This window comes from Caenorhabditis briggsae (assembly GCF_000004555.2).
Source record: "Caenorhabditis briggsae complete genome, chrII, whole genome shotgun sequence".
In the NCBI taxonomy this organism is placed as follows: Eukaryota; Metazoa; Nematoda; class Chromadorea; order Rhabditida; family Rhabditidae; genus Caenorhabditis; species Caenorhabditis briggsae.
This window is the reverse complement of record NC_013486.2, coordinates 14,985,160-15,008,628: the sequence shown is the minus strand read 5'-3', so window position 1 is coordinate 15,008,628 and position 23,469 is coordinate 14,985,160. Positions and strand designations below refer to the sequence as shown.

The window sequence follows — 23,469 nt, the reverse complement described above, 5'->3', positions numbered from 1 at the left end:
GGTTATAGGAAATTTTAAGGGCTACAAGGTAATATGAAACACCTATAAAGTTCAACAGAGTAAAAAGTTCAATAAAGCGCGTTTGCTTCAGGCACCCTTTTTCCATTAAAATAGACCATAACTCGGTTTATTTTAAAGGTACAGCCTTGATTTTAGTTTCATTCGAAAGCCAGTAAAATTTTACATTTGAAAATGTGTTTTTCAAAATTCCAATTCAAATTTATTAACCACAAAATTCAGAAACCAATCACATAACCATTTCCAAATCGGGAAAGACACTTGTGGCACACACATAACTGCTCACTTCGTGTCCGTTATAGAAAATTGTGTTGTCTTGACACCCGAACTCAATATTGTCGGTGTCCAGGAGGATACAGCCTTTTCTCTTGACAACGATGACCTGGAATATCGATTTTTCTGGAAGTTGACCTATTTTAGTCATATTTAGGGTTATTTTAGAGCTCAAAGCTTTTGAATTTTGTGTTTTCAAAAGCAGATTCGTTATTGTCACGTTTTGCGCTTTAAAATGAGCCTAAACACGACTAGAATTGGTTAGCTTCTGTTTTTCGTGTGCGTCGCGGTCGCGCGGCGCGTGTTCAGCTGAAATTTCATAGTCGGCGGAGGCTGGTCGTGTTTAGGATCATTTTGAAGCTAACAACGTAAAAACCACGAATTGAGTAGTTTAAACACAGATTTTTGAGACTACGAGCTTCAAATGAGCCTGCACACGCGACGCAGCCGAAAAATATAGCTGAACCGAATCTAGTCATGTTTAGGCTCATTTTGAAGCTCACAACATCGAAAATCCAAAAATTTAATTCTCAAGTCTTCTAGACTCACCATCCATTCACAATTTGCATTATAAACCCCTCGTCTTCCATAAAGTCTCGGTTGGACCTGACTCTCAACAATAGTCGTGGCATTTAGAGCTCGAATCTCTGGGACAATGGCTCCGTTGAGTTGTGGACACTTTGAAGCACGGTCCATAGAGAGCCACACGTTTTTGTTGCAACCTAGAAAGTGTGCTATATTGAGAAAAACCCGTTTTTAGAAGTTTGAACGCTTGTAACTTGCTTGAATTTGGTTCAAATTTTGAGAAAATTATATGGGCTTATAGGGAATTTTAAGAGCTTCAAAATGATGTATAATACAATAAGATTCAATCATTTCGAAATAAGATATGCGTCTTTAAACAAGCCTTATGTTTTTTGGATTGTAACTACCTTTAAAATGGCCCCAAAAACTTAAATTTTAGACCAAATTAACTGGAATTTTTAGGATATTCTAGAGAAATAGTTTACCATTACTCTCCCGCTCCTTTTTGACCATTTCAGAGAAGGTTGCAGTGCTTCCTGAGAAAACGTTTTTTGAAAAAAAATTTTTTTTTAATTTTCCCTACTTTTACATCTTCTCATGTACTGTTGACGGGCTTCCAGGGCTCCGAAAAATAGGAAAATTAGCAGAAAATATGAAATTTTCATTTTTTGCAGAAATTTGGAGAAGCTTCCGGTGGAAAAGCTTCCGGTTTTCGGGGAAAAATGAAAAATGGGGGGGGGGGGGGAATCAGAAAGGGTTATAAAAATTTTTATGGTTTTCTTTTAAAGAAATTTCGGAGAAGTTGCGGAAAAGTAGAAAAAGCGAAATAGGATTTTTCTAGAAAAAAGAGGTCGTAATTTACAAAATTTTCAGAAAATTCAGATTTTTGAACAAATTAAATTAGAAATTTTTTGGAATTTTTCGCAATTTTGAAGTTTCTGGAATTTTCGAAAATTTCAGAATTTTTCTTTGAAATTTTTAGAAAACTCCAATAAAATACAAATTTCCTGAAAATTTCTGAAATTTCATAAATCCAAAAATTTCAAAAAATCAAATTTTTAGATTTTTTTGAATTTTTGAAATTTCCGGATTTCCAAAAAAAAATTTATTTTCTCAAATTTCAGAAATTCAAAGATTTTATAATTCTCAGAAATTTCAAAAAGTTCCATAAATTAGTATTTCTGGAATGTTTGGAATACCTTAAGTTAAAAAAATTTTTTTTTTTAATAAATTCCAAAAAATTCAGAATTCTAGAAAATCAAAATTTTCAGACTTTTCAGAACTGAAATTCCGAGAAAAAATTGTAATTTCTTTTTTTGAAAAAATTTTTTGTTGATCACTAATCTTTTAAAAATTTTCCAAAAGCATTAAACCCCAAAAACCCCAAAATTTCCCATTTTTTATTTTCCTTCTTTTCCCAAGAAACTAAACACCTTCCTGCGCCTTTAAAGACCCCAAAATTGTCCCAAAATTCCAATTTCCTCATGAAACTCCTCCTATTGCTCATCCTTATTCCATTCTCCATTTCTTTTGATTTGGCGAATTCTGACCGCCCGGATACCGTAACCCACTCGGGAGGATTCAATTCTGGAGATTCCGAAACTACAGTAATCCCACAAAACCCTCAACATGACTATGGGGAAACTACAGTAACCCAGAAAGAAGAGGACTGCAAGAAGAAAACGAAAACTACAGTAATCCCAAAACCGGCGGCTCCAGTTAATAGCAACCATGGAGATAGTCCAATTAACTTCGATGAAGAGGAGGATGGCTACAGTACTCCATCTACAGTAATACAAAAGAAGATCAAGGAAATGCAGGAGGCGAAGTCGTTGGAAAAATTCAAAATGTTCAAAAATTAATTTTTTTTTATAATTCTGTAATTTTTTGATTATATTTTTCTTTGAATTTCAATAAATTGTTAATTTTTACAGCCAATTTTTCAAAAAAGTACTGTATCTACACTTCAAATTTGCGAGAAATGCTAGAAAAATACTGTAAAAGCGGTGAAAAAATGTAGAAAATCCCAAAAAATCGAAAAAATTTCCGCTTTTTCACTTTTTCACAATGGCGTGTGTGTTCCTAAACTGCGAAATTTGGATTTAGCATCAGAAACCACCCCAGACAAGTCGAAGAAACCGAAAAAAAAATCAGGTGGCCGAGTTTTTGAAGGAAATTTCTAGGCCACAACACTCATTAGGCCACAACACACTAGGTAATGACCCAGAAAAAAAGTAGGTCATGACCTGGAAAAAACTAGGTCAGGACCTAGAAAATCTCAAAAAAATAAGGTCATGACCTAGAAATAATTGGGTCATGACCTAGAAAAAACTGGGACATGACCCAGAAAAAAAGTAGGTCATGACCTGGAAAAAACTAGGTCAGGACCTAGAAAAAAGTAGGTCATGACCTGGAAAAAACTAGGTCAGGACCTAGAAAATCTCAAAAAAATAAGGTCATGACCTAGAAATAATTGGGTCATGACCTAGAAAAAACTGGGACATGACCCAGAAAAAAAGTAGGTCATGACCTGGAAAAAACTAGGTCAGGACCTAGAAAATCTCAAAAAAATAAGGTCATGACCTAGAAATAATTGGGTCATGACCTAGAAAAAACTGGGACATGACCCAGAAAAAAAAGTAGGTCATGACCTGGAAAAAACTAGGTCATGACCTAGAAATAATTGGGTCATGACCTAGAAAAAACTGGGTCATGACCTAGAAAAAATTAGGTCATGACCTGGAAAAAACTAGGTCAGGACATAGAAAATCTCGAAAAATAAGGTCATGACCTAGAAATAATTGGATCATGACCTAGAAAAAACTGGGTCATGACCTAGAAAAAATTAGGTCATGACCCAGAGAAAAAAAGTAGGTCATGACCTGGAAAAAACTAGGTCATGACCTAGAAAAAAAATAGGTCATGACCTAGAAAATCCAAAAATTTTGGTCATCCAATAAAAAATAACCATCTTTCCAGGGAAAATGGAAAATGAAAAAAGCAATTTCCCCTTGGAAAATTGATTTTTCCAATCTCATCTCGCCTGCTATAAAAAGGGACTGTCTGATTCTAGAAAAATCATCGAAAAATATGAATTCTTCTACTCTTACTATTCTTATCTTCTTCTTCTTGACCATCTTCACAATTTCCGAATGTGGGGATGCTCCGGACTTTGGTGGAATCTTCTCGGGCGTTTCTGGCCTACTCGGAGGAATTGGTGGTTTGGCTGGAGCTGGTGGTGGAAAGAAGAAATAAGGAGGTCATCGATTTATTGATTGAATTTGATTAATAAAGTCATTTTGCATTCAAGATCTTGTACATCTCATTCAGAAGCCAGAAATTCATTTTCTGACCATTTTTTGGTCAAAAATTGAAGAGTTCTTGTCACTCAGTTTGAAAAGACAAGTTGGGTTTAGAATTTTTACTTTTTTCTTCCCTTTCCGTTAGTTCCTGCTTAAAATAAACTCAAAAATTGAATTAAGCGTTGAAAACTGGCCTAAGAAATTGCTTTTCCCGTGAAAAAATGCCCAATTTTCCAATGATGGCCGAAGTTTCCCAATATGGGTGCCCTAGAAAATCAGAAATACAAATTCACAGCTTCCGGGACTGTTTTTTGCTGAGAATAAACATAAAAATCGGAATCAACGGTGAAAATTAGCCTAGAACCATTTTTCAGGGACCAAAATAGTGCATGGCCGAGTGTCCCAAATTGGTGGCCTAGAAAATTCCAAAAACTCGGCATATGAATTTTTTCTGGTTTTTTTATGGTTTCTGGGGTAGTTTTTGATGGGAAATTTGATTTGTGCATATTCAAAACTTAAAAATTAGTGTGAGAGGGTGAAAATAGAGTTTTTACTCTAAAAAGAGTACAGTGGCCTAGAAAATTCCAAAAACTCGGCCATATGAATTTTTTCTGGTTTTTCTTGGGTTTCTAGAGTAGTTTTTGATGGGAAATTCAAAATTTGCAATTTCAAAACTAATTAATCAGTGTAAACGGGTGAAAATGAGGTTTAGCCTTCATCTCAGAATTTTTTTCTAAATTTGCTTATTTATAGTTTCGAATACGGGCTTTTTTTTGATGTATTCGGTTTTCTGCACAAATTTCTAGAAGTCGAGAAAAGTCCATCTGAAAATATGCTGTTTTTTTGGTCTCCTCCTTGCCTTCCACTTTCCCCTCTTTCCTCTATACATTCTCCACTGTGGAAGAAACGAGCAACAGTGGCCGAGTGGATAGTGGGGATGAATAGTAATCACAAGTTTGGGGTTCGATTCCGTCAATGTCCATTTTCTTTTTTCTTTTTTTTCTTTTTTTTCTTTGATGTTGGAGGGATGCCTTGAACTTTTCGAAAATCTAAATTATGTTTGCTCTATTATTTCAGTAGGAAAAAAGCTCGAAAAAGATAATTTCTGAAAAATTCTTGAAGCACTGCCGAAAAGCCTTTTCTACTCAAAATGTCAGTCGAAATCCCCCTATTTGATCATATTGGTTGCGGAACTGTCATAAATCAGTCAAGAAGTATATAAATCTATGTTTTCACAAGATTTGAGTGCTATTGGGCGATTTTCGAAAGACTACGATTCATTGGAGTTTTGGAAGAAATCACTTATTTCGGATTTCAAAACGGATATAGGCTACAGAATCTTGTGAAAAGACTCATTTTTTCCTTTTTATGTGTTTAGAATTCATTTTAGCACATTTAAACAATTTTCGAAAAATTGAAAATTTCGCAATGGGGGGTACCCATGGCAAAAATTTTTTCAAAAACTTTTTTTTTTTGAAAAATGAAGAAACTTTGTCAGATTGTAGAGAATCCTTCAAAATTGCGATTGACACTCGAACAATGCAAAAAAACTCCCATTAACTCTTTCAAAAACTCACTCCAAAAGTGAGAAATTAGTACTGAAATCACTTTCACAGCCCATAACTCGACTTCTAGAAATTTGTGCAGAAAACCAAATACATCAAAAGAAAGCCCGTATTTGAAACTATAAATGAGCAAATTTAGAAAAAATTCTGAGATGAAAACGTTCAAAGATGGTTGATTATCGCTTGTGGCTCAATTTACTCTAATAGGAGCCCACCAAAATCATAAACTTTGAGCTCAATTATCTCGATTATTATGCAAGATATCAAAATTTTGTTTACTGATAAAATGTTGCTGATATCATGATAAACATTTTATCAGTTGACAACTTTTTGATACAACTCCCAGAAACCGAGATAATTGAGCTCAAAGTGGACGTGCTTCTATTATAGGGAGTACGGTAATCTTAAGCCTAACTTTGAGCATTTTAATGACTTTTTTGTAGGATTTTGTGGTTTCTAGTGTAGTTTTTGATGGGGGATCTGAATTTTGTTGTTCCGAAACCTAAAATTTGATTCAAAAGGATGAAAAAAGCATTTGAAGTTAGTGAAAGGGCTCAAGCTAACCGTATTCCCTATGGTAGAAGCCCACCGAAATCATAAACTTTGAGGCCATTTATCTCATTTCTTGTAAAAGATATCAAAAAGTGATCAATTGATAAAATGTTGCTGATATCATGTTAAACATTTTATCAGTTGATAACTTTTTGATATCTTTTACAGGAACCGAGATATATCGGCTTAAAGTTGATAGCTAAATCATCTACTGATAGAATCAACTTGTCAACTTCAAGCTCAATTATCTCAGCTCCTATGAGAGTTATCAAAATTTTTTCAACTGATGAAATGTTGCTGATACCATGATAAATATTTTATCAGTTGACAACTTTTTGATATCTCTCACAGGAAATGAAGTATTTTGGCTCAAAAGTTGACGGGGCTCCTATTATAGGCCTAACTTCTAGCATTTTAATGACTTTCTGCAGGATTTTGTGGTGTTTAGTGCAGTTTTTGATGGCAAATCAAAATTTTGCAGTTTCAGAACCTAAAAATTGGTTTGAAAGCGTGAAAAATGCATTTAAAGTTGTGTAGTCATCTCTAACTGCTTAAGCCTAATTTAAGCTTAACTTGAGCCTAAGGATAAGGATAACTGATCAAGAATCCCTTGCCACGTCATTATTTTAATCTAAGGAAGTGTGTCTTTTTGTGTGTTTTCCGTCTGTTTCTGTTTCTGCCTCGAAAACGCGAAAATAAACCCTCCGAAAAACCATAAAACGTGGTTTCCTCGATGCTTTTCCCCAGAATTGAGCCGTAAAAGACACATGGGAGGGGAGGGGGGACCTAAAATCGAAGGCTCTCTTTTTCGCTCGAAAAGTATAAAATTTGATCTCCTCTTCCTCTTTTTTGATTCCAAAAAAAAAAATTTTTCCGGAAATTTCCAATTTTTGGGAACATCAAAATGTCTCCCTCACCCACTTGTCATGAGATAAAGAAGCGTCTTTTGTATGGAGGATTTATGTCCTTTGGGACGTCTTCTTGAGGAACATTTACTACATTTTTTTTGGGTTTTTTTGTGGTTTTTAGTTTTTTTTTTTTAAACCAAAAAAGACAAAATTTTCATTTTTGTTTGGTCAAAGATTATAGATCTCTATGGGTCCTTGGGCAAGTATGAATAGACAAACATTATGGTTTTCAGTCGGATTTTAAGATTTTTGGGAAAAATCTGGAATTTTTCAATTTTTCAAAAAACATTTTTTTTTGGAATTTTTTTTCAAAGTTCCCTTCTTCCTTGTTTTTGGCCTCCAACCTCATATGAATGGTCCATATTTCAAAATTTTGCCTTTCCTCTGCTGTTCTTCAAAAGGCTCCTTGACATTTTTTGAGCGAAAACTTTTTTTTGCTCTTTTTTCCAATTTTTCACTTCGAAATTTTCCGCTTTTTCTCAATTTTTAGCTCAAAATAAACCAAAAATTCAACTTCCTCGTGAAAAACTACCCTAGAAACATGTATCATAAAGCCGAAAACGAAAATGGCCTAACTTTCCAAATGGTGGCCTAGAAAATCCAAAAACTCGGCCACCTGGAATTTTTTCGGTTTTTTTGATGTTCTAGGGGTAGATTTTGACGCCGAAGTCATTTTTTGCAATTTCAAAAGCTGAAAATCAGTCAGAAGAGTCGAAATTGGAGAGTTTTCGACCTAAAATAGTATAATGGCCTAGAAATTTTAAAAACTCGGCCATGACTGATTTTTTTAGCTTTTTAGTGTTTCTGGCGTAGAATTTGATGGGAAAGCTGAATTTCAAGGTTTCAAGGTCCAAAAACAAGCATGTGCCGAAAACTCGGCCACCTCGAAAAACTCGGCCACCTCGATTTTTCGTTGGTTTTTGTTAGTTTAGAGGTAGATTTTGATGAGGAATTCAATTTTGATAATTTCAAGATTCAAAAACAAGTTTCAAGCAATGAAAATCAAGGTTTTCAGCCATAAAAGAGTACGCTGGCCTAGAAAATCCCAAAACTCGGTCATGATCGTTTTTTTTTTTTTTTGATGTTTGAGAGGTATATTTCGACGTTGAGCTCAATTTTTGCAAATAAAACAGCTAAAAACAATCTTAACCTGGTCAAAATTCAGGGTTTTCGCCCTAAAATTGTGTCATGGACTAGAAAATCCAAAAAACTCGGTCATATGGATTTTTCTTGATTTTCCAATTATTTTTGGCAACAACAGAGTTGAAATTTGAATTCCCCGCAAAAAACTACCCTAGAAACATGTATTACAAGACCGAAAACGGAAATGGCCGAGTTTTCCAAATTGGTGGCCTAGAAATTTTGAAAACTCGGCCATGAGGCACTTTTTCGGTTTTTGATATTTTAGGGGTAGATTTCGATGGAAAAGCCGATTTTTGTAGTTCTAAAGCTCTAAAATGAAAGTTTCAGGCGGAAAATCAAAGTTTTAGATTTTCAAAAAATGAAATTTAGACTTTTCATTTTCAAACAGCTCTAACTTTGACCATTTTAGCTCATTTTCCCCAGAATTTTTCTGCAAAACAATTCAAATTTTCTCTATTTCCAGATGCTAGAATCTCCAGACTCCCCAGTCGTCGTATGGTCCCGTCCACCGTCCCTCAGATCCTTGAGAACCGGAAAAAGGGTGGTACCCGGACAATACGTGCTGGATGAGCCGGATACTCTTTGTGTGCTTCCATCATCGATGAGATTAGTCTGCTGTATGCTCACTCTTCTTTTGATATGCTCTCTAATCGCCGCGATTTTGAATAGTCTACAAGGAAGCTCGAATGGAAGTGTTAGTTACTGTAAGAGGCCCGAGGAACCGTTTCGGCCGGATATATTGTGAGTTTTGGGGGTTAGATGGACAGATAGAGTTGAAACAATGCAAAATTCAAATTTCCCGTTCGAAACTACTCCTAGACACATTTTTGGGACATTTTGTTGTTTTCGAAATTTTGAAAAAAAAAAAGTTTTTTGAAAATTTAGAAATCATCATTTTAACCCTTTTTTTAACGCAAAAAACATGGTTTTTAGTGAAAATTTGATGAAAAATTTGAATTTCTCACTAAAAACTACCCTTAGACACATTTTCACAGGTTAAAAAAAAATATTTTTCAATTTTTTTTAATTCTCAAAAACATTTTTTTATCCCAACACTTTGATTTTTCAACATTTTCAATATCAAATTCGAATTCCCCATCAAAAACTACCCTAGAAACCATTTTTCTGCGTCTCTACCTCTCAATTTGGGGTTTTTGGGTTACTGTAGCGTCAATTCTGTGCAAACACCAACCGAAACACCGAACCTTACGACAAAAGCACAGAATGCTCAAAAATAGGCGTTTTAGGGGTAAAAATAGGCGGGAAACTCGAATTCGACAGTATAAATCAGCTAGGACAGATGGATTTTCCGAAAAATCGAAATTTTCAAAAAAAACTTTTTATTTTGAAATTTTTTTTTTTTTTGAAATTTTTTTTTTATTTTGAAATTTTCAGATGTCCCCGAGAATCGATGTTCTTCTTCTACAAATGTTGTCCATCAAGTTTGGATGCGGAAAAATCGGAATGTTGCGCTAAGATTCGAATTTGGTTACTGTAAGTTGATTTTTAACCCAAAAATAGAAAAAAAGTTATCATTAGAGCGAATTTGCATTTTAAAATCAAAATTTTCAGACTAGCTATCGTCTGTGTGGTGTTATCTTGCCTTCTCGGAATATCTTACTCATTTTTCCGCTATTTCTGCCGGCATTGCCATCTTTCACACTGGAAACCAACACGCCTCCGATCGGATGTCTGAATTATCGATTTTTCGGGTCTTTCAACTGATTTTTGTTGGAAATTATTGCCAAATTCGAGTTCTTCGTCAAAAACTACCCTAGTATGCACTTTTCTGCGTCTCAATTCAGATATTCTAGGTTACTGTAGCTCCGATTCTGTGCAAACAAGATTTACGACCAAATGCAGAACATCGAGTTTTTGAGCTGGAAAATTGAATTTAGGGTGGATTTTGATGAGAAATTTGAATTTATAATCAAAAATTAGCTAGAAAAAAAAATTTCCAGGAATTTTTGAAAAAAAAATTTTTTTCGAAATTTCTTAATTTTTTAAATTCCAATTTTCTCGAACTAAAATTGTTCCTAGAGTGAAATTTGATCACAAATTCGAATTCCTTACCAAAAACTGGTCTGAAATGCGTTTTTCTGCTTCTCTAACTCTCAATTTGGAGTTTTTGGGTTACTGTAGCTTCCAAACACCGAGTCTTACGACAAAATGCAGAACATCGAGTTTTTGAGCGGAAAAAGTGATTCTAGGGTGGAATTTGAAAAGAAATTCGAATTTGAAATCAAAAATTAGCTAGAAAAATCCATTTGTCCCGAAAAATTTGAAAAAAAAATTTTGCCAAAAAAATTTTTTTTTCGAAAAATTTTTATTTTTTATATTTCAATTTTTTCAAACAAAAACTGTTTCTAGAGCCAAATTTTACAGTAAACTCGATTTTCGCACAATTTTTTATTAAAAACCAGTCTCAAGACCTATATTTTACGTGTTAACTGTTCAACATGCATTTATTGGATTAAAGCGTTTTTCTTGAATCATTTTTTGCAGACAAAGGGGAATGATTGATTTTTTGAAAAGTTACAGTATGACAGGAAAATACAGAATTTCGGAAAAATTCACAAAAAATTGGAAAAAATATATAACAAATATTTTTTTAGAATTTTTTGTCAAAATCTCGGAAATCGTAAAAGTGGGCGGAGCGAATCGGGCTTAAATCGAGGACTATGGGGAGAAGGAATGGCTTTTTTTGATGGAGAACGAGTGACAAGGTTAACGACGAAAAGAATTCAAATTATCCGACGTCGAGGTGTCAAACATGCATTGAACGGGCGAGAAAAAGCAGTTACGGTCCATTTTTGGCGATCTGGAGGAGACGATTGGGTTTTGAGCTCCGATGGAGGATCCGTGTTGAGCGCGCCTTAATAATGTTATATAGTTAAACAGCTCACGAAATTTCCTTCATTTTAAAATTAAAATCAGTACTGTAGCTTCAAATTGAGCCAAGTTACGAGCTTCCAAAACATTTTTTTAAAGTTTGAAATATTTCAAAAATTTTTTCCAATTCTTTGTATTCTAGAACTGTTTCAAATCAAATTTTCAACATCAAAATTGAATTAAGCATCGAAAACTACCCTAGACTGCATTTTTCTGCGTCTCACAACTCTCAATTTGGGGTTTTCGGGTTACTGTAGCTTCCAAACACCGAATTTTACGACAGAATGCAGAAAATCGAGTTTCTGAGCAGAAAAGGTGATTTTAGGGTGAAATTTGATGAGGAATTCAAATTTCAAATCAAAAACTACCCTAGAATGCATCATTCTGCGTCTCTAACTCTCCATTTTGGACTTTCGGGTTACTGTAGCTTCCAAACACCAAAAAAATCCAGGTTTTGCAAACGAAAACTGTTTGTGGGGTTAAATTCGATATGAAATTTGAATTCCTCATCAAAAATTGCTTTTAAAAAACTTTTTTCTGCTTCTTTAACTCTCCATTTGGAGTTTTTGGGTTACTGTAGCTTCCAGAACACCGAATTTGACGACAAAATGCAGAAAAGTGAGTTTTCGAGCGGGAAAAAAGGTTCTGGGGTGAAATTTGATGAGAAATTCAAATTCGAAATCGAAAAACACCTCTGGAACACAATTTTTCTGAAAAATTCCGAAAAAAGATTCCAAAAAATATTTTTTTTTCAAAAATTAAAAAAAAACTCTCATTTTCACTGTGAAATCTTTTTCTAGGCTGAAATTTTTCAAAAAAATTCGAATTCCTCATCAAAAACTACCCCAGAAACCACAAAAAAAACCTTAAAAAATCTGGTGGCCGAGTTTTCAAATTTTCTAGGCCACCACTTTAAAAAGTTCGGCCACGTGGGATTTTTGGCTGATTTCTGGCTGGGAACATGGTTTCTATGGTAGTTTTTGATAAGGAATTCAAATTTTTTAGTTTAAATAAAAACTTTTTGAAAAAATAACACTTTTTTGAAAACTTTTCAAATTTTCAGTATCGAAATTTATACTCATTTTCAAGCTTCGGACATTTTAAATTCAAATTTCGCGCCAAAAATTTCGAAAAATCCAGTTTACATGAGCCATTCGTAGTAGTTGTTTCCACCGGATGGAAGCCGGCGCTGCCCACGAGCCATCGGGGTTACTGTAGCCAAGACGACGATGAGAAGAAGAAGAAGAAGAGCTGATTTCATCTTGAAGATGAGCAAAGGGTTACCTGGAAGATTTTGCTTTGGCGGGAAATTTGAAATTTGAAAAAAACATTTTTAGAAAAAATTGTTTTCAGAAGACGTCAGAATTCATTGACCTTCTTCTGAAGAGGTCAAGGAGGAACTAAAAATCAATTAATTTTTAGAGATAATTGGTCTAGTTAATTACCCCTCCCTCTAATGGAAAAAGTACTTATAATTGTACTGGTCAGAGAAGAGAAAAAAATTTTAATTGAATAAAAAAATTTTTTTTTTGAAAATTTGAAAATTTGATACTATTTCAGAGAGAATGTGGAGTTTGAGACTTCGGAAAAATTTTCCACAACGTCATCTGAAAAAGGGGGCAGAGCCTGGGGTAATTTATGAATCGTAAATTAGATTTTTTGAAATTAGTGAAAACAATTTTTTTTTGAAAAATCATAAATCTTTGGAATAAAAAAATTTAATCAGGATTTTCAGATTTTTAGGATTTTTTGAAATTGTCGAAGTTTGGGGATTTTCAGATTTTCCTGAAAACTTTTGAAAAAACTCCAAAAAAATGAAATTTGAAATTTTTCGAAAAATTCCAGAAATGTGATTTTTGCATTTTCATTGTGTTTTCGGAGAATTGGAAATTCAGAAATTCAGAAATTCAAAAATTCCAAAAATTGAAAAATTCAGAAATTCAGAAATTCAGAAATTCAGAAATTCAGAAATTCAGAAATTCAGAAATTTAAAAATCTGAAATTCCAGGTTTCAAAAATTCCAAAATCTGAAATTCCAAAATTCCGAAATTTGAAAATCTGAAATTCAGAAATTCAGAAAATCAGAAATTCAGAAAATCAGAAAATCGGAAATTCAGAAATTCAAAAATTCAGAAATTCAGAAATTCAGAAATTTAAAAATCTGAAATTCCAAAATTCAAAAATTCCAAAATCTGAAATTCAGAAATTCAAAAATTCAGAAATTCAGGAATTCAGAAATTCAGAAATTCAGAAATTCAGGAATTCAGAAATTCAGAAATTCAGAAATTCAGAAATTCAGAAATTCAGAAATTCAAAAATTCCAAAAATTCAAAAATTCAGAAATTCAGAAATTCAGAAATTCAGAAATTCAGAAATTCCAAAATTCAGAAATTCGAAAATCTGGAAAAATTAAATAATTCAAAAAAAATCAAATTATGCGAAAATTCCGAAATTTGCTATATATTCTAGAAATCTGTAAATTTGAAATTTCAAAAAATCTGAAAAAAAATTTTCGAAAAAATTTTTTTTTTCAAAAAATTCCAAAAATCCTAATAAGTGTGACAATTTCAAACAACTTTTCAATCTCCTATTATGAAATTCAAAATGTTTTAAGCCAATTTTTTTTTCACTTTCAGCCAAAAAAAAAAATAAATTTTGTACCCAAGTACTCTTGTACCCCAAAAAAGTTATAAAAAACAAAAAAGAAGATTTTCAGACTTTTCTGAAAATCAAAAAAACCAATGCCAAAAAACGCCTATTTGTACCCAGACACGACTTTTTGTTTTGTTTTTCAGAGAACAATTTATATATTTTTTTTTCAGATTTGAAGTGCTTTATTTTTTGGGCGGGGGGACCAAAAAAAGTGGACTGAGCAGCTGGAAAAATAGAAAAAAGGTGTGGGAAAAACTAAAAATGAGACATTTAGGGTCATTTTAAGTGTTCTCGTATACAAAGTGAGAGGGTGGAATGGGTTATTAAGTGCTCAAAAAAGTGAGCGGAGCTTAAAGTGACCAGTACGAAAAAACACTCATTTAAGACTTCAAAATCTATAGTTTTGAAAAATTCAAATTGGAAAATGTAGATCTCAAAATTTTGTACAAAACTATGTAAAATTTCAAAGACGTAACATTTCGAATAGATCCAACAGCGGGGGTAGAAAAGTCACCCTGATGACTTAAGGATCACTGACACGTTTTGGCTTGTAACTTTTTTCAAGATAAAGATTTTGCAAAAATTCAAATTGGAAAATGTAGATTTTGGAAATTCTCTATAAAATGATATCAAACTGATAAGCTTTGTATCAGATTCGCTAAGCGGTGGGACCTAAAGCAAACAGATTGAGCATCTAGCAAGTTTTGCTCTAAGAAAAAGAGCAATTTTCAGCCGATTTTAGTTTGAAAATCGAGAAAAAATCTGAAAATTTTTCTGAAAATTCACTTCTTCAAATTTTCAGCCATTTTTCAAGAAATTTCACTCATTTGAGCTCATTTTCAACCAAAATTTCAGCAAAATTCTTGAAAAAAAACGAGCAATTTCGGACGATTTTCAGCCGATTTTAAGCCTATTTTTCGCAATTTTCAGCCAAATTCTAAAAAAAAGCCATTCTGGACGATTTTTGAGCATTTTCAGCTCATTTTGGCAAAATTTCAGCCGAATTTTCAGCTTAAAATGGTTTAAATTCGCCTAAAATCGGCTCAAATTGCTCATTTTCAGCCAAATTCTAAGAAAAAAGGGCCATACTGGACGATTTTCGGCCATTTTTAGCCTATTGTGGACCATTTACAGCAAAATTTTCAGCCAAATTTTTTGAAAATTTTGGAAAAAAAGAGTCATTTTGGCCGAGTTTAGACCATTTTCAGCCATTTTCAAGCAATTTGACTCATTTTGGCTCATTTTCAGCCAATTTTCAGGCAAATTTCCAGTCAAAATTTTCAGGAAAAAGAGGCGTTTTGACCGATTTTTGAGCATTTTCAGACAAAAATAGGCCTAAAATGAGCTGAAATTGCTCATTTTTAGGAGAATTTCAGCCAAAATTTCAGTCAAAATTTTCTTTTTTTTCTAATCAAAACTTTTGAACGGTTCAAATCGAAAAATGTAGATTTTGGAATTTTCTACAAAATGATATAAGTTTGTTGATTTTACAGTTCCGTAAAGCATTTCAAAATCTACATTTTCCAAGTCAAAACATCGGAAAATGTTGATTTTGGAGAAAGTTACAATCAAAACTATATATTTCTTAAAAAACAAAATGACTTTTGAAAATTTTTGCCTCGAAAATCCGGGCCAGCCGGGCCGGCCCTTAATAGGTTATTATCGTACTGGTCACATTAAGCTCCGCCCACTTTTCTTTTACCCGCTCTTAATAACCTATTCCACCCTCTTTTTTGGCATACGAGAACACTTAAAATGACTACTCGGTGCCATTCGGGTGGTCTCACAAAAACACTTTTGGAATATCAAATTATTTTGTAGAGAAATTCAAAATCTACATTTTACAATTTGAATTTCTCGAAAATATTGATTTTGAAGATCAAAATTTGCATAAATTTGAAAAATTGAGACTTTTGAGATTTTCAGAAAATTTCAGATTCCTCGAAAAAAATGGAAGAAGAATTTTCGGCTCTATTCTAGTTTAGAGGTCCCAAAACAATTTACAGGTCCGAAAAAAAATTAGAGGTCCCAAGAAAAAATAGAGGCCCAAAATTTGAAAAACGCACAGATATTGGAATAATGTACTAGAATTTGAACTGTGTGAGTAGTTTGAGTTTTAAGGTCTTATAGGATGACATGACTACTCCTAACAATTTAACTTCCAATTCTCTTGAATCTTGCTGATGAACCACAATTTACATATGAGGAAAATTTGGGCAATACAGTAATGACTCCGTGATTATGATGTCTCTCAGGCTTAGATAATTGTCAGAAAATATGCATTCCTAAGCCTATTAGAAGTATAAAATATATCATCAACAATTATTTTGCTATAACACCTCAAAACTTTAATTTCTTACATAATTCACATTCTAGTACATTATTTTAGCATCAGTGCATTTTTAAGTTTTGGACCTCTATTTTTTCTTAGGACCTCTAAACTTTTTTGGGACCTCTAATTTTTTTTGGGACCTCTAAACTAGAAAAGAGCCGAATTTTCAGCTCAAACATTTTTCGGGCGCGCGGAAAATTCAATTTTCCAATTTTCTCGAAAAAAACCAAAAATCTCGCAATTTTTGTCGAGTAGTGTAGCACTCCAAAGTCCTACTGTAGTTTGTAGTTCTTTCCTTTTTTTTTTTGAATAATTAAATTTTTGAAAATTTTTTGGCTGAAAATCCGAATTATTCCAGGCGCTTCTCCAAAACAAGGCTCCGCCCTCTTTTCTTGTGATCCAATTTTCAATATTGGGCTCCGCCCGTTTTTTGAATTTGACATGGAAGTTTATTGACTTTTGGAATATATAAAATCGGGAATTTTAAGAAAAAACAGGGTTGGTTGCGGGAAAAATGAGCAGTTTCTGCTCTTTTTTGCAGTTTTTCAAATGTCTTTTTTTTTCGAAATTCTCTCTCAAAAATTAGAGATGATTTTCAGATATTTGAGGTCAATTTTTCAGTCATTGCTCATAAAATTTGAATGTCCCAAAAATTCAGAAAAGGTCCAGTTTTTGTCAATTTTATCGAAAATTTCTTAAACTAAAAGGGCTTCTCAACTTTGAGTGCATATATCTTGGTCCCTGTGAAAGATATCAACATGGATTTAACTGATGGAATGTGCAACACATTATGAACTACATTTTATCAGTTGATCATTTTTTGATATCTTCTAAACGAGGCAAGATAAATTAGATTTAACATTAAGGTATCTCGGCAGTCAAATTACCGTATTATTCGAACCTACCTGGTTGGTGGGCAAATGGGATCCATACGGCAAGTTCCTAACGGATTGATTTGCTGGATATGACAGCGGTGGCTGTGGCATTGGAGTGTGCTGCGGTGCTCCTGGTCCGACGTCACCCTGAAAAAAACATGTTTAAACCTTTTGAAGTTTGAGTGCATATATCTTGGTCCCTGTGAAAGATATCAACATGGATTCAACTGATGGAATGTGCAACACATTATGAACTACATTTTATCAGTTGATCATTTTTTGATATCTTCTAAACGAGGCAAGATAAATTGGATTTAACATTAAGGTATCTCAGCAGTTAAATTACCATATAATTCAAACCTACCTCCGTTGCACCTGATATTCTCGATCCATGATATGGATTGTATCTGACATCCTGGCTTTTGGCTAGCCTTCCAGACTGTTGAATGTTGGCTTGGTTGACGATGCCCTGGTTGGTGGTGCGCGAGGAGAGAAGGCGTCGAAGGTCGGTTGGGAGAAGTCTGGAGAAGTTTGTTTGGAGATTTGATGAATTATCGATTTTTTAGAATTTTTGGATTTGATAGTAGAATTGTAAAACTTAAGGCAATTTTCTAAGGATAAAAATGTTATTTTTGGTTCATTTTTGGTTCATTTTTGGTTCAGAAAATTCTAGAAAAAAGAGCCTTTTTGGCCGATTTTTGACCATTTTGAGCCGAAATCAAATTTTCAGCCAAATTCTAAGAAAAAGAGCCATTTTCAGCCGATTTTAGTCTGAAAATCGAGAAAAAATCTGAAATTTTTTCTGAAAATTCACTTCTTCAAAATTTCAACCAAAATTTCAGCTAAATTCTTGAAAAAAAACGAGCAATTTCAGCCGAATTTTCAGCTTAAAATGGTTTAAATTCGCCTAAAATCGGCTCAAATTGCTCATTTTCAGCCAAATTCTAAGAAAAAGAGCCATTCTGGACGATTTCCGGCCATTTTTAGCCTATTGTGGACCATTTTCAGCTAATTTTCAGCCAAATTTTTTGAAAATTTTGGAAAAAAAGAGTCATTTTGGCCGAGTTTAGACCATTTTCAGCCATTTTCAAGCAATTTGACTCATTTTGGCTCATTTTCAGCCAATTTTCAGGCAAATTTCCAGTCAAAATTTTCAGGAAAAAGAGGCGTTTTGGCCGATTTTTGAGCATTTTCAGACAAAAATAGGCCTAAAATGAGCTGAAATTGCTCATTTTTAGGAGAATTTCAGCCAAAATTTCCGTCAAATTGTAAAATAAAAAAAGTGAAAATCTGTGACGGAGATTCTGGATCCATAAAGTTTGATTTTAATAAAATCAAAATCATCAAGTTGTCGAGTGTGACCCAATGTCCATGTGAACTGATTAACAAGTGATTTACTGATCCCAGGATTTCGTCGAATCGAAAGTTAACGGGAAACTTGTCATCGAGAATATAAAAGTCTGAACCACGTGCATTTCTGTAAACCCTATTTTATTTAGGGAGGGATTCCTGGTAACTCTTATCTGAGAACATAATTCAATTCTTTGTCAGAATCAGAATTACACTTGGGGGTTCTCAAGAAGTTCAAAACTCTCCAACATCTTCTCCTGTCAGTTATTGATCCAATAGATTGCCCAAATTCCGTAAGTATCAATGATTAACCCGTGAACCTCTAGATTGAACAGATCAGTGACATAGTCTACAACCATTTTTGTTCCCATCACTCGATCTTCAAAATATAGATCTATCGATTCGGATGAGAAACCTCTTTTGTATCCATGGGTTTCAATTGGTTTCGCTTCTGATTCGTCTAGTTCTGATATGTGTGCATAGCTGATAAAACAGCCTTCAGACATTCTTCGCGTTCAAGGCCAATGCCGACTCGTGCCCAAGAGTCCCGATCCTTCAAGTATATTCTCCATCCCAACAGACCTTTTAGAAGACGTTTCACATTGTTGGAGCAGAAGGAGGCAGTCACTCTGAAAAACAAAATGGAGTATAACTTCTTTCAAAATCAACATTTTCAGATAGTTCGAATTGGAAAAAAGACTCTAAAATGATGAGATTCCTATTATTTTCTAGAGAATTTCAAAGTCTACATTTTCCATTTTAAAAGTGGGGGGACAGGAGATTTTTTGCAGTTTTTTTTGACAGGGTCTTAATTCGACACCTCCATTTGCTCTCACAAGGGAGCGCGCTTGCAAATCCGGCGGGAAATTGTCAAATTTAAATTTCATTTTTTGGAATTTAGACATCCAGAAGCGGTTTCCTTTCTATTTTCGCCATTATTTTTCAGTTTTCTGCGGAAATTATCGAAAAATATGAAAAATCATCTTTTTGCAAAAAATCTCGGAATTTGTGTCAAAATTTCGTCACATAGCGAGAAATGTTAATTGTGAAAAAATCTTTGTATCTTTTTCTGCTTCATTTTGCTAAAATTTGCTTGATTTTTTTTCGATAATAAAAAATGGAGGTGTCGAATTAATACCCTGTGTTTTTTTGTAGCTAGCTTTCTATTAGAGTGTTTACGGTATGCCCATTTTTCAGAAAATTTTTTCAACTTTCATTTGTCCTGAATTATGTGAGAAAGTGTAGTGCTTTTTTTTCTTGTTAATTTTCAACTTTTTCCCACAAAGTATCTTCTTTTTTCCTCTTCTTTTCTCCATAGTGAATAATTCATGAGCAATGTGAAAAGCGTGTGTTAAAGGGACATAGAAAACGAGAGTTTAATTAAATTTACTACTTTCTCTAATTCTCTCTCTCTCTCTCTCTCACACATAAAATTCATTTTATTTAGTTCCTGAAAAAAGAGAGAAATTTGAAAAAAAAAGGGAACAATTTGTTCTTTTTTTGCAAATTTGGCAGTCTCCAGAATTTGTCTCCAGAAGACTTAAAGGTGGGGGGACAGGAGATTTTTCGTAGTTTTTTTGTAGCTAGAGTATGCATTCTACCGTGACGGTGTACAACGCTTAATGTCACTCTGCGTACAGCTGTCGTCCTCGCCTTTATGTATGCAATCGGGCTTGCGCTTTCTCTTTGCACGCGTAGCTCAGTCGGTAGCGGCGCCGCACCTTCAATACTCGCCTCGACAAGTTCAACTCCTCGAGGGGCATATTTAAACAGAATTTCGAGAACATTTTTTTTTTCATGTCCCCCCACCTTTAAATTGATCATAAATTTGATTTTTTCAGGTATTATTCAAAGTTTAAAAAAAGCAAACTTGCGATTCTTTTGGCTGCAAAAAACTAATGATTTCTGATAGCACGACGAATGGAGTACGGAGTACAGGGAAAGGGCATTCGAATGGGGGAAAGAAATATAGAATGGGGGGATGGTTGTAAGGAGACAGAGGGGTGGGTGGGAATAGAATGGGTTACTGTAGACAACACAAAATGGCTCATGCACATTACCTCTACCTATCTTGGGCTAGTCCCCATCAAATCTCCTCTTCCTTCCATAGTCTATGACATCAAGTGCCCTTCCCACGAATCTACAGTAACCCATTGTTTCTTTCTGTGTATTCTCTTCCACCCTCGTTCTCACATTTCTATCCCTGATTAGCTCTACATCAGTTTCCATGCGTCCGAAATTCCAGCTGTTCAGTTTTGAATCCTGTATTAGAAGGTGTCCCTTATCAAGCAGCCAATTTGGGTTCATATATTTAACAAGAACCAAGATAACTTGGAACAAAGTTGAAATTATCACTAAAAAAATGATGAGAGTTACAGTATTCTAAATTAGGCTCCGCCCCTTCTTCCTATTTTTTCTTCTAATTTCATTGATCCCAAATAGGCTCCGCCCCTTTTTTGTTGGCATTGATTGGACATTTATTGTTTTTTTTAACATGGGTTTAAAAGAGACAGAAAAATGAAACTGGGTGGGGTGATTGTGATTGTGGGCGGGGCTTAATTTCGGACACAAAAAAAAAACGAAGAAATAGTGTCAATTTAGAGATGGTTTTCAGCACTGAAAATGGTCCGAAATTGCTCATTTTTTCTGGAATTTTCAGACAAATTTCAGCAAGAAAAATTTTCAGCCAATTTTTTCAGCGCCAAATAGAATATATATACACAAGAGGACGAAACGAAAAAACATCGAAAAACTACCGTATTCTTTAAAGGGAGACGAGAGGGTGTGGGCGGGATCGAGAGAAAGAGACAGAGAGAGAGAGACGCAGAGAAAAAGCGAAAAAATTTGAAATTTCAAATTTTTTGATTCTAAAGAGGAAAGAGAGAGAGAAAATTAAAAATTTTGAAAAAAAAATTTTTTTTGAATTTTTGAAATTTCTGAAAATCAAAATTTTGTCTGAAAATCTCATTTTCTATATCAAAATTTCGTGAAAATCTCGATTTTCAGCTCACTTTCAGTCGAAAAAGCTCGAAAAAACCTTCTGAAAATCGCTGAAAACCGTCTAAAAATGCGGAAAACAGCAAAAAAAAATCGAAAAATCGAAAAATTTTAAGACTTCAGCTTTTTTCGATTTTCAGCCAAATTTTCAGATTTCCAGCCAGAATTTCAGCATTTCTAGATCGAAATTTCGTGGAAAACTCGATTTTCAGGCGATTTTCCGTCGAAAATGATCGAAAGTTTCAGAAAAATCGAAAAACAATTTTTTCAGATTTTCAGACAAATTTTCAAATTTTCAGCCAAAAAAAAATTTTTTTCAAAAATCAAAAATTTCCAAAAAAGACAAAAGAAATTAACAGATGCAAATGATCAATTATCGATTATTTATGCATTCGATCCGCTGGCTCCGCCCTCATCCATACGCTCGTCGTCGTCGGCGGCAGCCGAGGCTCCGCCCCCTCCGGAAGATCCATTTGAGGTTGGAATCTCTTCGGGATCCACGTCACCACCGCCGTCCTTCATCACCGCGTCGCCCTCGTTCTCGCCGAAATTGAGCCATGACTGCAAAAATCGATATTTTTTTAAAATTTGAGGAAAATTGAGCAATTTAAGCCTATTTTCAGCCGAATTTTCAGACATTTTTTGAAGCTGAAAATCGTCTGTATAATTTCTCGTAACCATTTAGCTTTGAAAATTGGCTGAAATTTCAAAAAAAAATCCAGAGAGAATGAGCCATTTTGGACGATTTTCAGCCGATTTTAAGCCTATTTTTGACCATTTACAGCCAAATTACAGCCAAATTTTCAGTCAAATTCCAGAAAAAAGTCATTCTGGACGTTTTTTGCTCCTTTTAGCTCATTTTGGCAAAATTTCGGTCAAATTTTCAGCCAAATTCTAAGAAAAAGAGCCATTTTCAGCCGATTTTAGTCTGAAAATCGAGAAAAAATCTGAAATTTTTTCTGAAAATTCACTTCTTCAAAATTTCAGTCAAATTTTCAGCTAAATTCTTGAAAAAAAAACGAGCAATTTCGGACGATTTTCAGCCGATTTTAAGCCTATTTTTAGCAATTTTCAGCCAAATTTTTAGCCAAATTCTTTAAAAAAAGCCATTCTGGACGATTTTTGAGCATTTTCAGCTCATTTTGGCAAAATTTCAGCCGAATTTTCAGCTTAAAATGGTTTAAATTCGCCTAAAATCGGCTCAAATTGCTCATTTTCAGCCAAATTCTAAGAAAAAGAGCCATACTGGACGATTTTCGGCCATTTTCAGCCATTTTCAAGCAATTTGACTCATTTTGGCTCATTTTCAGCCAATTTTCAGGCAAATTTCCAGTCAAAATTTTCAGGAAAAAGAGGCGTTTTGGCCGATTTTTGAGCATTTTCAGACAAAAATAGGCCTAAAATGAGCTGAAATTGCTCATTTTTAGGAGAATTTCAGCCAAAATTTCAGTCAAATTGTACTCATGATGTTTTCAGACAAATTTTCAGATTTTCAGCCGAAATCTCACCTGCTCGACAATCTGCTGAACCCGTTTCTCGTACTCTCGTCGATTCTCCTGGTAGAGTTGGGCGGCGAGCGAATTCGCCGGCGAGTTGGGATTCGGCTCGTCCAGCAAGGATTGAATCGACGTCAGGATTGCCGCCACGTCATATGTTGGAGACCATCGGTTCTGGAAATGGAAAAAAAATCGATAATTTCAGGGCTATGTTTTTGGCTGAAAATCAAGCTTAAAACGGTCCAAAAAGCCTAAAAAATGACGAAATTTAGCCATTCAGGGTTCAAACAGTCCGAACTAGACCTTAAAAGCTTGAATTTGCTGGAAAATTCTCGGAAAATGAATCAAAATGGCCCAAAATAGGCCTAAAACGGCTGAAAATGGCCTGAAATCGAAAAATTGCAAAGTTTTCCAATTTCGATAAAAATCGATATGACGGCCTAAAATGGTCTAAAAATCAATATTCTGAAATTTTTTAAAGAAAATTCCAAAAATTGAAAAAAAAAAATTTTTTTCAATTTTTGGAATATTTGAATTTTTCAGAATATTGATTTTTAGACAATTTCAGGCAGCCATATCGATTATTATC

General features: G+C 34.1%; 5 protein-coding genes across 5 annotated transcripts in view; 1 reads left to right on the top strand and 4 right to left on the bottom strand.

Annotated features, from left to right (window-relative positions):
* Positions 1–247: 247 nt before the first annotated feature.
* Positions 248–987, bottom strand: CBG21490 (the record flags this gene model as incomplete). Its single annotated transcript, XM_002648987.1, has 2 exons — positions 248–400; positions 841–987. 2 exons carry the CDS (start codon positions 985–987, stop codon positions 248–250), a joined length of 300 nt encoding a protein of 99 aa, XP_002649033.1.
* Positions 988–8,749: 7,762 nt separating this feature from the next.
* Positions 8,750–9,982, top strand: CBG21487 (the record flags this gene model as incomplete). Its single annotated transcript, XM_045243086.1, has 2 exons — positions 8,750–9,027; positions 9,859–9,982. The coding sequence occupies 2 exons, from the start codon at positions 8,750–8,752 to the stop codon at positions 9,980–9,982; spliced, it is 402 nt and encodes a 133-aa protein (XP_045097317.1).
* Positions 9,983–11,013: 1,031 nt separating this feature from the next.
* CBG21486 lies at positions 11,014–12,439 on the bottom strand (the record flags this gene model as incomplete). The annotated part of the gene is made up of 2 exons (XM_002648985.1): positions 11,014–11,161; positions 12,324–12,439. The coding sequence occupies 2 exons, from the start codon at positions 12,437–12,439 to the stop codon at positions 11,014–11,016; spliced, it is 264 nt and encodes an 87-aa protein (XP_002649031.1).
* Positions 12,440–17,040: 4,601 nt separating this feature from the next.
* Positions 17,041–18,746, bottom strand: CBG21485 (the record flags this gene model as incomplete). The annotated part of the gene is made up of 3 exons (XM_002648984.2): positions 17,041–17,184; positions 17,402–17,558; positions 18,700–18,746. The coding sequence occupies 3 exons, from the start codon at positions 18,744–18,746 to the stop codon at positions 17,041–17,043; spliced, it is 348 nt and encodes a 115-aa protein (XP_002649030.2).
* Positions 18,747–21,768: 3,022 nt separating this feature from the next.
* Positions 21,769–23,469, bottom strand: part of CBG21481 — a gene marked incomplete at both ends in the record, with an annotated part of 7,005 nt that continues 5,304 nt past the window's right edge. The window contains 2 exons of the mRNA XM_045243085.1: positions 21,769–21,945; positions 22,893–23,054. Coding sequence (XP_045097316.1) covers positions 21,769–21,945; positions 22,893–23,054 — 339 coding nt within the window. The remainder of the gene's footprint in view (positions 21,946–22,892; positions 23,055–23,469) is intronic.